Below are 13,888 nucleotides of genomic sequence, written 5' to 3'. Positions count from 1 at the left end.
AGCGCCGCGGGTGCTCGGCTGCCACAGCCCGGTGCGTGTCCCCGGGGTGCGCGGCGAGCCCGGGAGGTGTCCCCAGGGTACGCAGGTAGCCCGGCCGGGTGTCCCCAGGGGGCTTGGCTCACCTTTCTGGGTTACCTCCCTGCTCCTCGAGGTTCTTGGCTGCTCCAGACAGGCGTCCCCAGGGTGCTCAGCAAGCCCAGGCTGGGTGTTCCAGGATGCTCAGCTCACCTAGCCTGCTGTCCCCAGGGTGCTCAGCTCATCCAGCTGGATGCCCCCAGTGTGCTCATCTCATCCAACTGGGTGTCCCCAGGGTGCTTGGCTCACCCTCCTGGGTCCCTTCCTGCTCCTTGGGGTGCTTTGCTGCCCTGGTCAGGAGCCCCAGGATGGTGGTCTAACTCTGGTCTGTGCCCAATCCAGTCCTCAGGGTGCTGGGCTATCCCTGCAGGATGCACGTACAGCCCCTGTGGTGCTCTGCTCTGCCAATGCCAGCACTCTCAGGACACTGGACTCTCCTGGCCCGGTGTCTCAGGGTGCTCACTGGGCTGGTCACACACGGGTATATTTTGGGGCACTCATAGTGGGAGCAACTCCAGTGCTCCCCAGTATGTGCCTGTACAAGGGCTGCACTACAGCACAGATCTCAGAGGGGCTGGGGCATTCCTGGCTATCTCCAGGTCAGCAGGACTCTGCTCCCTGTGGCCCAAGCCCACGTTGTCCTCTTAGGATGCTTCAGGGCTGAGCTTCTGCCAGGAGCAGGGGACAGGAGCCATGGGACATTGTCCTCCTGCCCGCCACCCCCAAGAGCCCCCTGGGACAGCCACTGTGTCTGTGCTTGGCGCTGCTGGGCGCCCGAGGGGTCGAGGAGAGAAACCGGCTATCAAAGAGCAGGTCAGTGCTCCCAGGGAAACGCGTGGGAAGGAATGCACTTCTGCCTGTGAGGAGAGCGCACTGGGATTCCCCTGGCATGGAGTCAGAGCCACTGTCGTGCTCCTGCCAAGCTTCCCCCGGTCCTGACCAGTCCCAGGCACAGCCCTTGCCTCCCTCCCAGGGCCGGGCTGGGGGCACGATGCTCAGCTCCGAGCAGGGAAGGAGTTGGTCCAGCTCCTCACGCAGGTGTCCACAGGGATTTTGCCCGCAGCTGCTGCAGTCGTTGGAGGAAGCCATTTAATAGCATTCCCTGCCCACGTAGTCATCAGCTTGGCAGCTGGGATGGGGTGAGGAAGAGAAGGGAAAGTGCGGAACTGCGCAGCACGGGGGTGGTTTGCCCTCCTTGGCTGCACCAGGCTGGAAACCACCGCTGGGTCCAGCCCAAGGCAAACAGCTCCCAGTTCACATCCCCGGGAGCTCTGCTCCCACGCAGTAGGACACAGCACCCTGTGGCTGCAGGAAGAGCCCTTGCTGGGAGAAACCCTCCTTGCCCTAGCTTTGACCCCCCCAGGCAAATGTGGTCTGGGGGCTCAGCCAGCTCCCCCCAGCCCACCGGCTCCTCCTGACTGGGGCTTGGCCCCTCCCAGGCTTTGCCTTGCACTGGAGGCAGGTTATTCACCAAGCCCAGCCAAGGAAACAAACCCTTGTGCTTGAAAGCCCCTTGGGAACAACCCAAGACCCACCCCCCCCCCACTTTCATTCTCGAGACACCAACACAGCAAATGCCAAGTGGTGCTGGAGCTCTGCTGGAAGCACTCTCTGATCCAGAGCATCGTGCCCAGGGGGAGGACAAGGGGACAGGGAACACAGGGAGCACTGGGCAGGCACCCCAAGCCCCTGGCAAGCCAGAAGCTCCCCCTTGCCCCTCCCCTGACACAGCCATCCCCACTGAGGCTGGGGAAGGGAGCACAAAGCCCTTTGCTCCCCGGCAGAGGACGGGTGGGGCTCGGGGTGCCATGTCAGAGCCAAAGGGTGCAGCCCTGGGTTAAGCCCCTGCCAACGTAGGCCTGTAAGGACGAGCCAGGGCAGGAGAGGAGAGAGGAGGGTGCAAAGGACAGGGCAGGAGGGCATGTTTACCCTCACCCTGCAGAGCACTCACACTGCAGAACATGGAGACTGTTCAGAGAGAGCACCAGGACAGGGACCACCTGCCTCGCCAAGCCCAGGCTGGGAGCAGCATCCTTAATGGGATGCCACAGGATCTCAGCTCTACAGACAGACCCTCTGGTAGGAGTAAGCAGGGAACAACCCAACAGAACCAGGAAACACCTTCTGTGTGGGTGCACCCAGGCTGGGAGCCTCTGCAGCTGCCTGCTCAGGTTGCCAGGACAAGGACCTTTCCTGGCAGCCAGCTGCTCCTCTCAAAGCTGCTGCTTCAATGGGCAACACAGGAGCCCTGAGCTTCAGCCATGCCCTGGAAGGGCTGGAGAAACAATTCTTCCCTTTCCTCTTTCCATACCCTGGCTTTGTGTGTGTGTCCCAAGGCAGAGCAACTGCTCTGCCTTCAGGAAACGCTGCAGGGCAGGGGGCCAGCTCCAGGCAGGGTAGTGAGGGGCTTGCAGGAGTGCAGGGCATGGGGCTGAGGGTGAGCACATTTCTGTATTCCTCCTCCTCCCCTCTCGCTAGGTCAGTGGCAGCTGCTGCAAAGGAGAAGAGCCCCAGCACCAGGGTAGTGAAAAAACAGGCTTTTATTCTTCATGTGCTGCTCACAGTCACAGCTTGGAGACACTCTCTTGCCAAAGTTATTATGAAACAAATCAAGTCCCAGACTCAGGCCTCGCTCTTCCCCACCCCCAAGAGAGTCAACATTGTACAAAACTCTATTTACAGGGAAAACAGTCAGAAATGGTGAGTCCAAAAAAACCCCCAGCAATTCGAAGAAAACGTTCAAATCAAGTGCGACAGTTACACCCTCCACATAGCCAGGCTTCCCATCAGCTGCTCCCTGGGCTGGTGGAAGCCCAGAGCACTATTAAGAGGAACCTGGTAATCCTGAATCATGCCACAGCTCTTTCCTTTCCTAAAACACTGGGAAATCACAAATCCCACCTGACACGACAAAGACTCAGTTGGATCTGCCCTACAGGACTTTCTGCAAGACACCCAGGGGCTCCCCCATCCTAAAGGAAGGACAATGAGATGGGACTGAGGGTCAGTCTGCATCCTGCCTTGGGCACTTCCCGAGAGAGAACTGCTCTGGCTGGAAGCTGGAATGTCAGGAGCCTTCACATACGCAGCAGGATGTGTTGGGACACCTAATAGCTGATACTGTATTTACTGACGTCACCTTGCTTTGAAACATAAACCAAGAGGACCAAACCAATATCTGAAAAGGGGAAGAAAACCACACATTCCTCCTCTCAATGATGCCTGGAAGAACATCCAGAGGAGCCATGACCCCTCAGAAAGCGTAGCGGGTGCGGATGTCTTCCAGCTTCTTGGATACCTCAGGTGGGGTCCGGTCCAGCTCCTCAGCCACATTCTTCTGTTTGTTTGGCTCCATGGAGTTGAACTGCTCACACAGGTCCCCATCTATCACATTCTGGAGAGGCAAGGAGGAGAGCACTGAATTGACACCACACAGAGGCACTGAACCCTGCCTAAACGGGGAAAAATGGCCACAAACAGTCTGTTCCCAAAAGCTTCTTAATCCTGTCCTGGAAACAAGACCATGCTTGGTGACCTCATCTGCTGAATAGCAGCAGCTAGCATCACATTAATTACTGGTCAGCTTGAGTAACGAAAGAGAAACCCAAAAGGCCTGGGTGCAGCTGAAGAATCACATAGGGAAAAGGAAGAGGGATCCACCTGGGTCTGAGCCCTGCACTAGGAAAGACGGGGGAAGCTGTGAGTGATGACTGAAAGGCAGCTTCAGTCAGATGGGACACATCTTTGAGGCTGTGCACTTTGCAAGTCAGCCTCAAGCTCCTCAAGAACAAGAACATCCTCTGCACCTGGACAGCTTCAGCTGCTGGGACAGCGTTCTGACTGTCTCTACACACGTTACTGTGGCAGCAGTTACCACACAGTTACTCTGGTTCAGTACTCTGGACCCTCCTGGTCATAGCATTTAGCAGTCAACAGCTTCTAATGGTTCCTCAAAAGCAGAAATATGCAGGAACAGCCGTTTCTAGGGAGATTTCCCTTTCCAATGGTGCTGGAAAAAACATAACCCAAGGCAGCATCCATTTGACCCAGCCACACCTACAGCTACGTAATGCTGCTTCTCCCAGTGGAAAAAGGGGAGATGCTGTGGTGTAGAGAAATGCAGCAGCACCTCCGGGCTCAAGTCTCAGGACCAACTCTCAGGAGGCTCATTACAAGAGTTAAGAAACCAAAACAGCCACAGTTTCAAGGGCTAAGTACTGCTCTCCTTCCAGAGTGCTGCTAAAGAGCCAGCATTCTGTCTCAGGCACTACACGAGCCGTGGATGATACTGCCCCAGTCTTCCTCACTGAACAGCAATCATGACTTGCTTCTGCCAGCCTCAAGGCAGTTCTGAGCCCCAGAGCAACTCTCTGCACCCCCAGGACCAGCTGATCCTAAGAGCTCAGGCCTACCTTCACTGGGAAGTAGTAGGAGCGGAAACTGAGATGGTCTCGTCCACAGAGAGGAGGGTGCTCAGACCGTAAGTGCATTTCCACGTGCTGGAAGAAGTCGTGATCCTGGGGAGAATAAGGATTGATCAGAGAGTACATCAGTGCTGTTGGCAAAGCAAGACAACACCCATCAAGGCAGCTGCTCCTGCACCGGCTGAAAGCTGCCATCACACTCCCAGTTGGGGTTGGACTACATAGTCTTTAAATGTCCCTTCCAACCACCGGTCTGTGGTTCTGTGGCACCAGGTTCTGCCAGAGCAGCCCTGCACATGGCAGCCAAGGTCACAGCTACTCCTTCACCACTTCCCCACAGGGAGCACCCACAGCAGAGCTAAGCAATCACCCTGGCCAGGAGTTGAGGCACAGAGCAGCTGTGCAGCTCAGAGCTGCAGCTCCAGGAAGGAATATTTTAGCATCCGCTGCTCCAAGAGGCCACAACAAACAGAGAGGGGTGCCTGATCAATAGTCTACAGGTTACACAAAGTATGCCAAGGCCAAAGGACTCCTCCTCAGACACTGAACCACCCAAGAGCTTCTCGGGAGCACAAACAGATTTAGAACAGCAATGCAACAAGGAAAGCTCTCAAGTCCTCACCGAACCAGTGCAGAAAGAGGAGTCAGCAAGCTCCTGCTCTTCCCCTTTGCATCTCAATCACATGGGATACAGCACATTTAATATACTGGCTGGGCATGAGCACACAGAAAGGCAGCAACACTGCACCCTGGGCTTACTTACCTCATGGGAAGTGAAAGGGACCAAGATTCCTATGCCCCCTGACAAGGTGGTGTAGACAAGAGATTCAGAGCCTCCTGGGATCAGCGTGGTCTTCTGCAAGGAAAGCACCGTCTCTCCCACGTGATAATTCATAATCACTTCAGCCTGAAAGGCAACCACAGAAGCAGGTTTTTTCTTTAGCTTACACAAAAGCATCAAAAGGCTTGAGAGAGGAAAGCAGAATAAATTTGGCCACCTGCTAGTTCTGAAATGCCTTTCTAGAGAGGAAGTGCCTTCCACCTGTGACCAGATGGCAAAACTCAGCTGGACAAACGGATGCAAGTAATGAGGGAAAGCAGCATAAGAAAGTGAGCTGCTTCCAAACACCACCAGGCTTCGGCTGTGATTTCAGAAACTGAATCTGACTTCCAGCAACAGTGAAAACAAATCACCCACAGCACAGTAGATAGAGTAGGAGCAGAACTGCCAATATATTTCCTGGTCAACACTGCAGAGGCCTTCACAGAAAAGTAGCGAATTCTTTTCCCAGAACAACCACGTGCTTTCCATGAAGTATTACCTTCTGTGATGCTCCATTAAGAAGCCCTCTGTCCCAGAGAGCTTTGTTGCCTGTGGGATCCTCATCTACCTCATCATTGGTGTTGGGAGGCAATCTCACCTGCATTGAGAAACAAGAAAACAATCAACAAGCTGCAGAGAAGCAGCACATTATCTCTGGAGAATTCTAGTGCTCTCTGAAAGGCTGCTTTTGTGGACTCTGTAAGAATCACTTTCCATTTACAGCAAAACCATCCACTTGTCCCTCCAACATAGCCTTTAAATGACAACTGTATTTGCAAGACTGATGGCCCATCGCTCAAAACCCTGGGCAGGACCTCACGACCAACATCTGCCTGGCCTGGCACTTGCAGATCAGCCTGGGAGGTATGGTCAAACTGATCTGAAGGTGGTTCCCACTAAGGAAACAGTTTGATGGATGTGGGGCAGGAAAACTGAAGAGGACTGATTTGTGTGTGTTGGCCAAATCCTGCAGGCGCAGCATCTGACACTTGCTGAACTCTGCACTCCAAAGCGCCCGAGCACGCTTCAGAAAGAGATCAAAGCTCTGCCAGAAAGACCATCCATTCTTTCCTCCTCCTCTGCTGAAATCCAGCCAAGTGGGGAAGTGTCAGCACTGACAGAGCCAACTTTGGAGAGGAAGCTGACAGAGAAAGCTAAATGGGAGCGATGAGGTTTAGTCAGAAAAAGTAAGAGTGATAAGCTTGACTCAAGTTCTCATGGGCCCTTTCACAGTCACAATTCACTGCAAATTTTGAGGCAATTTCGACACAAAATATTAGAGACTTCAGAAATATGTTTATGCTTTGCTAATGCTTCAACTTGTTTGCTTCATTTAACAAACTGACAAACTGCAGCCCACTATGACGACAGCCATAAAAACAAGTCAATGGTACAGGGCGTTGTCTCCAGCTAAGGACAGATTCTCATTCTTTTAAGATAAATCATGGATGTTCTAAGGAAAAATGCTTCCAAAAAGCCCCTACTTCTCCGAGGCACACTCACCACGCAGATGTTACCAAACTTGTCTGCTCCAGCCACAGTGTCATAATCCAGGAGAGTCGCTGTGGTGACCCAGCGGGGATAAGTGTCATCAGCAAAGATGATGAGCTGGTTCTCGTTCCTTTTGTAACGCACCCAGATGAAACTCTCCTGAACGTCTGAAACAATCACCCTGTGCCCAATGGTTTGGATCCCACAGATGTAGTTGGCAATATGCTTTTGAGAGAGAAAGGACAAAACCCGAGTGCTTCAAACAGGGGAGCAAAATCCATCAAAACTCTGCCCTACTCCAAGTGAAACGTGATTTCCCTTTGTGAACTACATCTCATTCCCCATCATTCCCTCCAAAATTACCTTTCACTTCTGCCATACTACAGCCCCACTCTAAATACACCATCAACACAGTGCAACCTAACAGGCATCACATGGCATTCACAGCCTGCTCCCTGTGAGTAATGTCCAGAGAACAAGCTCTGCTGGTGAGCCTATGACTGGAGATGCCAGGGCACCCCTGCAAGCAGGCATCGCTTCTATGTCCCCTCACTACGTGCTCATGGAAGGCCCGAGCAGAAAAGCTTCAATTTCTCATGTGAGTCATGTTTTAGGGAAAAAAACCCCAAACAAAACCACACAACACAAAAAAACGTTCCCCTACAAGTTCCCAGTCTGCCTGTGAGCTTGTTGGAGTTCCTTTGTGCACTAATGAGCTACTGGCACAGGTTCTGCAGTTTGCACGAGAGGGAAGAACAGGCAATTAAGAGTTAGAAAACCACACTGCAACTTTTTTTCCTCAAATACCAGAGATGTTCAGCAAGCAAGACCATCTACTTGAAGGAGAAAACCCCCTTTTCAACACACTGGGGATCTGACGAGGTGCTCTTATGCACCCTCCAACTTCTGTCCCCCACCTGTTGATCCCCCAGTCTAAGGAAACATTTCCAGCAACTGTTTTGTATCTGGGTAAGACCTCTCACATTTGCAGCAGGTGGCCAATTTACAGTCTGTATAGGCTCCTGCACACAGCTGGACAAAAAGGAACCTGCAACACTACTGCCTGAACGGTGATGAGAAAATTACGTGTGCATGGGGTGCAGAGGGGCAGCACAACAGCCCAGTCCACTCCAGCCCAGCACTACTCCAGACATGTGCACCCAGCATGGCACAGACACACTTGGGCTGGAGTAGCAGCTAAACCCCTTGTTTTGCTCCTGCTGCAAAGCATCACTCATTCCAAATGACATCTCTGGACAGGAAGAGAAGCCAGTACCTTATTCTCACATTTCCGAAGCAGTTTCTTCTTGCCGAGGTCATACACACGCAAGAGCTTTCCAACTCCAATTAAGACTCGGCCTTGGAACGGAGCAATGGCTGCAGGAACCTCCTCCACAGGGGTCTAGGGAGGGAAGTCAAAGACTGTGAGACCCTCATTAACAGAGCTAACTTACTTAACATCAAGCTTCAGGATAGATTCAGCTAATGGTATGGCTGAAGCTCACTAGCCTGTACCAAGGCTTTTAATGCAAAAGGTTGATCACAATCTTCTGCAGGAGGGGCAAGAGGTCAGTCCTCTGCAGCCTCTCAACAGCTGCCACAGGAGCAGCTAACAGAGCCCTGGGTACTCACAGACAGCACACTGCTGGCACTGCACCTTAACTGAAGTGAAGGACTGCTCTAAGAACCCCATGCGGGGCAGGGAGCAAAAGAAGATGAGGATCTTGTTGCCTCAATTCTTAGTTTTGATTTATATCCAGCAAAAAGTCTTTAGACTTTGCCTAAATCCACCCAGACTGTTTTTAAACAAAGGCATAAATCTAGTTCAGCCATCTGCCACAGACACCCTGATGCTGCCATCAAAGAAATTGTTACATCTGAACAACTACAGTGTGCCCACAATGCCAGTAACCCAGACAGGGCTGAAAAATCTCCACTAATCAATCCAAAAGGATCAGTCACAGCAGAGAAGGAAGAGAACTTCCAGTTACAGAATTCATAGTTTGGCAGCACTGGCTAAGAGAAGTTTATTTCACAACATCAGCTCTGTCAGTGGCACCAGAGAAGGCCCTGGTCCTGGACAGAACCCACACACTGCATCAGTAGAAAATGAATAAGCCACAACATTCCTTTCCATGTGTTCATCTGCTCAAATCTCAGCCATGCTGGAAGCACGTGGGAAGGAGAACAGTACTTTTTCTGCTGAAACCCTCGCTAAAGCCCCCCCGAGACCTGTCAAGCAAGTTGGTCACTAATCATTTCTACACACAACCAAACTGCTTCCAAGGAAAGATGACAGCTCACACCAGCTTCATGTGGTCAGCCAAGGACTGACAGTCTTAGCACCAGGGCTCGAGTGACCCCAGTATGAATTTCCTCTGTAAACAAGTGCTCAAGCAGCTCTCTGAGCTCATATTTCAAAAAGCAAACAGAGCTGTTTCCCTCTTCTCCCTAACAGGGGCATGAAAAACACTGCTCCTCTCCCATTTACCCAGTCAGATGGGTAAAAGACGGGACTTGGAGATCTGTGTTCAATCCTCAGCTCTGCAAAAGATGTACCAAATGATTTTGTAGGAGGCAGCTTATTTTTTCCCAGGCTGCTTCCAGTGTGCAACATCAGCACAATGATCTTGCCCAGTATTCACCAAATACTGCAATATTTTACTACAGCATTCAGTCAAGGAACAGCTACCCCAACAGCCTCACTGGAAACGAGCCCATCATCCCCCTCACCTTGTGCAGAAACTCCAGCTTCTCACCACTGTTCACCAGCTTGTACGTGTAGACAAACCCCCCAGCAACTGAGCGTGGGTTCAGGATCAGGTCCTTGGCGACTCCCACCAGCACGTACCACTCATCCCCAGTGTTGGAGAACCGGCAAACAGCCACACTGGGAACGACAGGACACACCAGGAGATCAGTGTGACCGGGACACTCACACTGCACACCCGGACTGGATCCCCTGAGAGCACGACCTGCGCCTGGCCCAGCAGACATTCCAGAGCCCAGCCTTTCAGCACTGACACTTCCTTTTCAGAGGTCATTTCTCCTCCTTGTAGAAACGTTTAATGCAGATCCCTTCATTCTCCCACACTCTCTATATGTGTTTCAGCTGTCACATATGCCCAAAGCGTTTTATGTTTTCGCAGTGCCCAAGATGCTGCTTTCACAGGCTGGACACTGCCTAGTGATGTGCAGAACTCCACTAGAAGCTGTTTTTCAAAGGCTGCTCCAATCTGGACATGTGCATATAACTTTCCTTATCTTCCAGTGTTATTTCCTGCCCAGTACACAGCTCAGCCAGGTTGGAAATCCTGGACAAAACAGGACAGAGTCAGCCTTTTGGAGTAGCATGACCTAACTCCACTTCACCTGCTGAGGCACTTGCTATTCTTTGCGGTTGTGTTGGTTTTCCCCTGCAGTCCTCTAACGCTTCCTTTCCATTTAATCTATCCTCAGTTTATCTGGATGAGAAGGGAAGTGAGAGATAAGAGCACATTCCCTTATTCCCTGCTCTCTTATCTGTCATTTTCATCCCTGTGTTGTTCTTCAAGCACTGGGGTCCAGCAATGACCCAGTGCTTTTGGAGCATGACCAGCTCTTAATGCCACATACAGACAAGATCAGGGTGGGAAGGGAAGGAAAGGCAAGACAAAAGCTTTAACCATTTGGCTATCACTTCTGGAATTTCAAGCCAGTCTCTCAATAACATGCTACATCTGGATTTCAGCTCAGTAACAGCTAAGCAAAAGGAAGAAAACATGTAAGACTCATCACAAGCAGAAATTCTTGCTGCATCCAGCAATGCTTCTTACCTGAAGGCAGCTTCGTTCTGCTCTAGCTGGACCAGATCTAATGTGTTTCCCTGGATGGGGTTCATCACCCTGATAACAGAGGCCCACTGTCCATTCCCTGCCTTGGGAGCACCGAAGATGGACTCGGGGAGATTCTCGTTCAGAAAGGCTGCGGCCATCTCTGCAGCCAGCTCCCTCTCATCCTCACCTGCAGCCTCCACCATTTCCTACGGCACATCAAAGGACAGGAGAAGAGAACAGCTCAGTGATTTCCTTTCCCAGCATGCTCTGTTAGAACACAGCCTCCCTGTTTCCCCTAACCCCAGGTAGTCCAGGGCAAGGTACTGCCTGTGAAGACATAAAAGCCTTTAAGTCCCAAAGCTTCCACCCACCCTGAGCTTATTCCCCAGGGGGCCTCTGCAGCTCAGAGCACAGCAGTGTCAGCTCTGCCCTGCCCAAGGGGTAGTTGCCTGGGGAGCTGTTTCTCCACATCAACAACTCTGGAAACAACACTGAGAAGAAAATAAACAACCCACTGAAAGGCAAACATCCTCAACCAGTCACAGAAATCCCAGAGAACAGTGTTACACGAGCATAACTATCCTCCACTATGTGGTTCTTACAGCCTGCCCTAACAACATGCAAAGGAAGGAGCACTGGGAAGTGGTGTATTCTGCTGAAATTTGTGTTTTGAGGCAGATCTCCACTCCCTTCAGCCCCTGCATTCACACAGGGCACAAAACCTTTGCGGGCATTGGCAGCTGGGAAGTACTTCCAGCTGCAGAAGTCTCCTCCAGGGAACAGATGCACATACCTGTCCCCCACCCCACTTACCTCAGCCATTTGCTGCTTCCTCTGTGCCTTGGTGGCCTCAGTGTAAGCATTGTGGTCTGTCTCAATGATGATCAGGTTGTTGCTCTCTGGGTGAATGACAAATTTTCGGGGTGTGTACTGCAACGGGAAGGCAACCTGGTTGAAGACTGCTCCCAGCTTCTCCAGGGCCAAAATCCTGGGGGACAAAGATGCGACACGTGTTGAACAGGGTCTAAAAACAGCTGTCCAAGAGAACAAAAGTGGAGTTGAGCTTTTTGCTACTGCTGGAGAGGAGCAGCAGCTTTTTCAGGTCACACAGCAACCAGCAAAACTTAGCACCCTAAGTGGGAGCCCACGCTGTGGGACAGGTGTGTGCTGCAGGACAAGGTCCTTGACTTGAGGGCTCTCACTGTCCCAGGGTGTGTTCTGAATGGTGCTGAATCAAGTCTATCCCAAAAGGAACAAAGAGCACATGGAAGAAGGAAAGTGCACGCCTGGGGAACACATCTTCTGAATCTAAATGTGACACTGACTTTGACACGTAATCAAATGCTCCTCAGAGGCACTTTAGTTAAAAGAGTACGAAAAATCCAATGCCAGCTCTTTCTTCCTGTGACTTGCCAGCTGAAATGCCAGTTCTTCTGGCATTTGGTGTCTAAAAACCACAAGTCTTTCCAGAAAGAATGACTCCTTTAAAAAGCAATGAATGCTGTAATATTTCAGTGAGGACAGATATGAAAAAAGTGCCTGTTCAAGTGCATACAGCAGAGTTCCTGAATTTGTGGTCCATTATTTTCATTTATCTGTTTAGTATCTCAGCTGAACTTTTTAAAAGCAACAAATACATCCCTGTCATGCCTCTGGTTTCTTAAATCACGTGGTTTATTTTCTTCAAAGCAGCCAATTCAGATCACAAACCACAAGATCCTAATACACAATAGGTTCACATTTACTAAAAGCTTCCCTCTCTCTAAGGATCAGAGAATTTCGGGATAATTTGAATTCCACTTGTTATTTAAAAAAGCTAGAAAATACAAAACTGAGAAGCATGGCCTATTTCTTATTTGACAGCACAACTATCCTTGTATTGTCTGTTTTCTGAAACCCATTCAAGTGTTTCTATCAAATCATTACCAAAAAGAAACTAATAACTAAGGTCTTTCCGAGGTTAAATTAAGTCACTTTAGCTCTTCCTTTTGAACGTCTGGTGGGATTCACGATGGCTCCGCCTGCCCAGAACTGTTTGTGTTTCCCCATCAGTGCTCACCTCAGCGTGTTTGTGGAGATGGCCACGATGCCCTCTGGGCACTGCTCAGAAGCAAAGCCAGATGCAAACTCCAGTGTCTCGTAGGACAGGGGAGTCAGGTGGAAGCGTGACTGATAGGAATAACTCAGCCAGGAGCGGCTGGACATGGCCAGCACCTGGGAAAGAAAGCAGCACATGTATTAGCTCTGGGGATGGAGGCAAGCTCACTCCACAAAGTACAAATGGATGCACAGTGCCCAACTCTTACCCACTTCAACAACTGAGCTCTGGTGGGTGGGCCCCACCCAGCTCGGACCATACCTGCAGAGACACTGCCCGCTTTCACGGGACAGTTTTATCTAGACATTGCATATGGCATGAAGAGGAACTTTAAAGCACTATCAAGACAAGAAATACTCAAACTGAGGTGTAATAACACTACTTATCTGTAAAAGCCAAGATCAACAATACTGTCATATCTTTTTTTTTTTTTTAAACAGCCTGTTCTAGCAGGAACAGGTCTTTTAAAATAAGTATTTACTGCTCCGTCACAATTCAAATGCTGTAGCAGTCGTAACGAAATTTACTTAAAATAATCAGAAGCCTATTTTCAATCAAATTAAGGGAAACGAAGTAGGTGGACTTCTAAACTCTTCAGCTTTGACTAAATCAATTCCAGTGCTACCTTACTTTCTGCCTGAGTGACAACAGCTGGTCTCAAAGTAGAAAAGCACTCTCTGCTAGAGCTGCAAAGTTCCTCATCTGCAAAGCTCCTCATCTCCAGCTGGCAGAAGCAAGTTGAAGAATTTCCCCCCAGCGTACCTTGACACTACAGCAGAGGTTAAATTCCCAGATCTGGCCCCCTACACTGACCAGCAATATTTCTCAACTCTGAAGGTGTCATCCAAAAATGAGTCAAGCAGGGGGTGGCTGATTTCCCCAGTGCCACATCAGAAAGGCTGGAAATGGCACTTCTGATGAAACACATTCTTCCTTCTATGCCAAATCATGCAAATATTTTCCTTGAACTTTGCATGGCAGCTGTCCAGCCCCTGGCTGAACCATTTCCAACATGCAAGGAGACAACCATCCACCGGATCAAGCATTCAAGGGTACGACTTCTGCACAGGGCTCTCTCTGCCTCTCTGTGCACTAAGGAAGGCAAGTGAGGTCTTCCAGTGTCTTTAAGCCCAAGAACATGCTCAAAGCTCTCCAAACATGC

At 50.6% G+C, this 13,888-nt stretch overlaps 1 protein-coding gene across 1 annotated transcript in view; it reads right to left on the bottom strand.

Moving 5' to 3' along the window:
* Positions 1-2,597: 2,597 nt before the first annotated feature.
* Positions 2,598-13,888, bottom strand: part of SF3B3 (splicing factor 3b subunit 3) — a 29,186-nt gene continuing 17,895 nt past the window's right edge. The window contains exons 17-26 of the mRNA XM_027716028.1: positions 12,688-12,842; positions 11,442-11,616; positions 10,629-10,834; positions 9,547-9,703; positions 8,090-8,215; positions 6,826-7,038; positions 5,822-5,920; positions 5,263-5,406; positions 4,488-4,592; positions 2,598-3,469 (exon numbers count right to left, since the gene is read on the bottom strand). Of these exons, the coding sequence (XP_027571829.1) occupies positions 3,329-3,469; positions 4,488-4,592; positions 5,263-5,406; positions 5,822-5,920; positions 6,826-7,038; positions 8,090-8,215; positions 9,547-9,703; positions 10,629-10,834; positions 11,442-11,616; positions 12,688-12,842 (1,521 nt within the window). The 3' untranslated portion in view covers positions 2,598-3,328. The remainder of the gene's footprint in view (positions 3,470-4,487; positions 4,593-5,262; positions 5,407-5,821; positions 5,921-6,825; positions 7,039-8,089; positions 8,216-9,546; positions 9,704-10,628; positions 10,835-11,441; positions 11,617-12,687; positions 12,843-13,888) is intronic.

This window comes from Pipra filicauda, unplaced genomic scaffold (genome assembly GCF_003945595.2).
Source record: "Pipra filicauda isolate LSUMZ 115617 unplaced genomic scaffold, ASM394559v2 scaffold205_size1947385_pilon, whole genome shotgun sequence".
Taxonomy (NCBI): domain Eukaryota; kingdom Metazoa; phylum Chordata; class Aves; order Passeriformes; family Pipridae; genus Pipra; species Pipra filicauda.
Note: the sequence above shows the minus strand (reverse complement) of the source record. Positions and strands in the feature narration are given on the sequence as shown.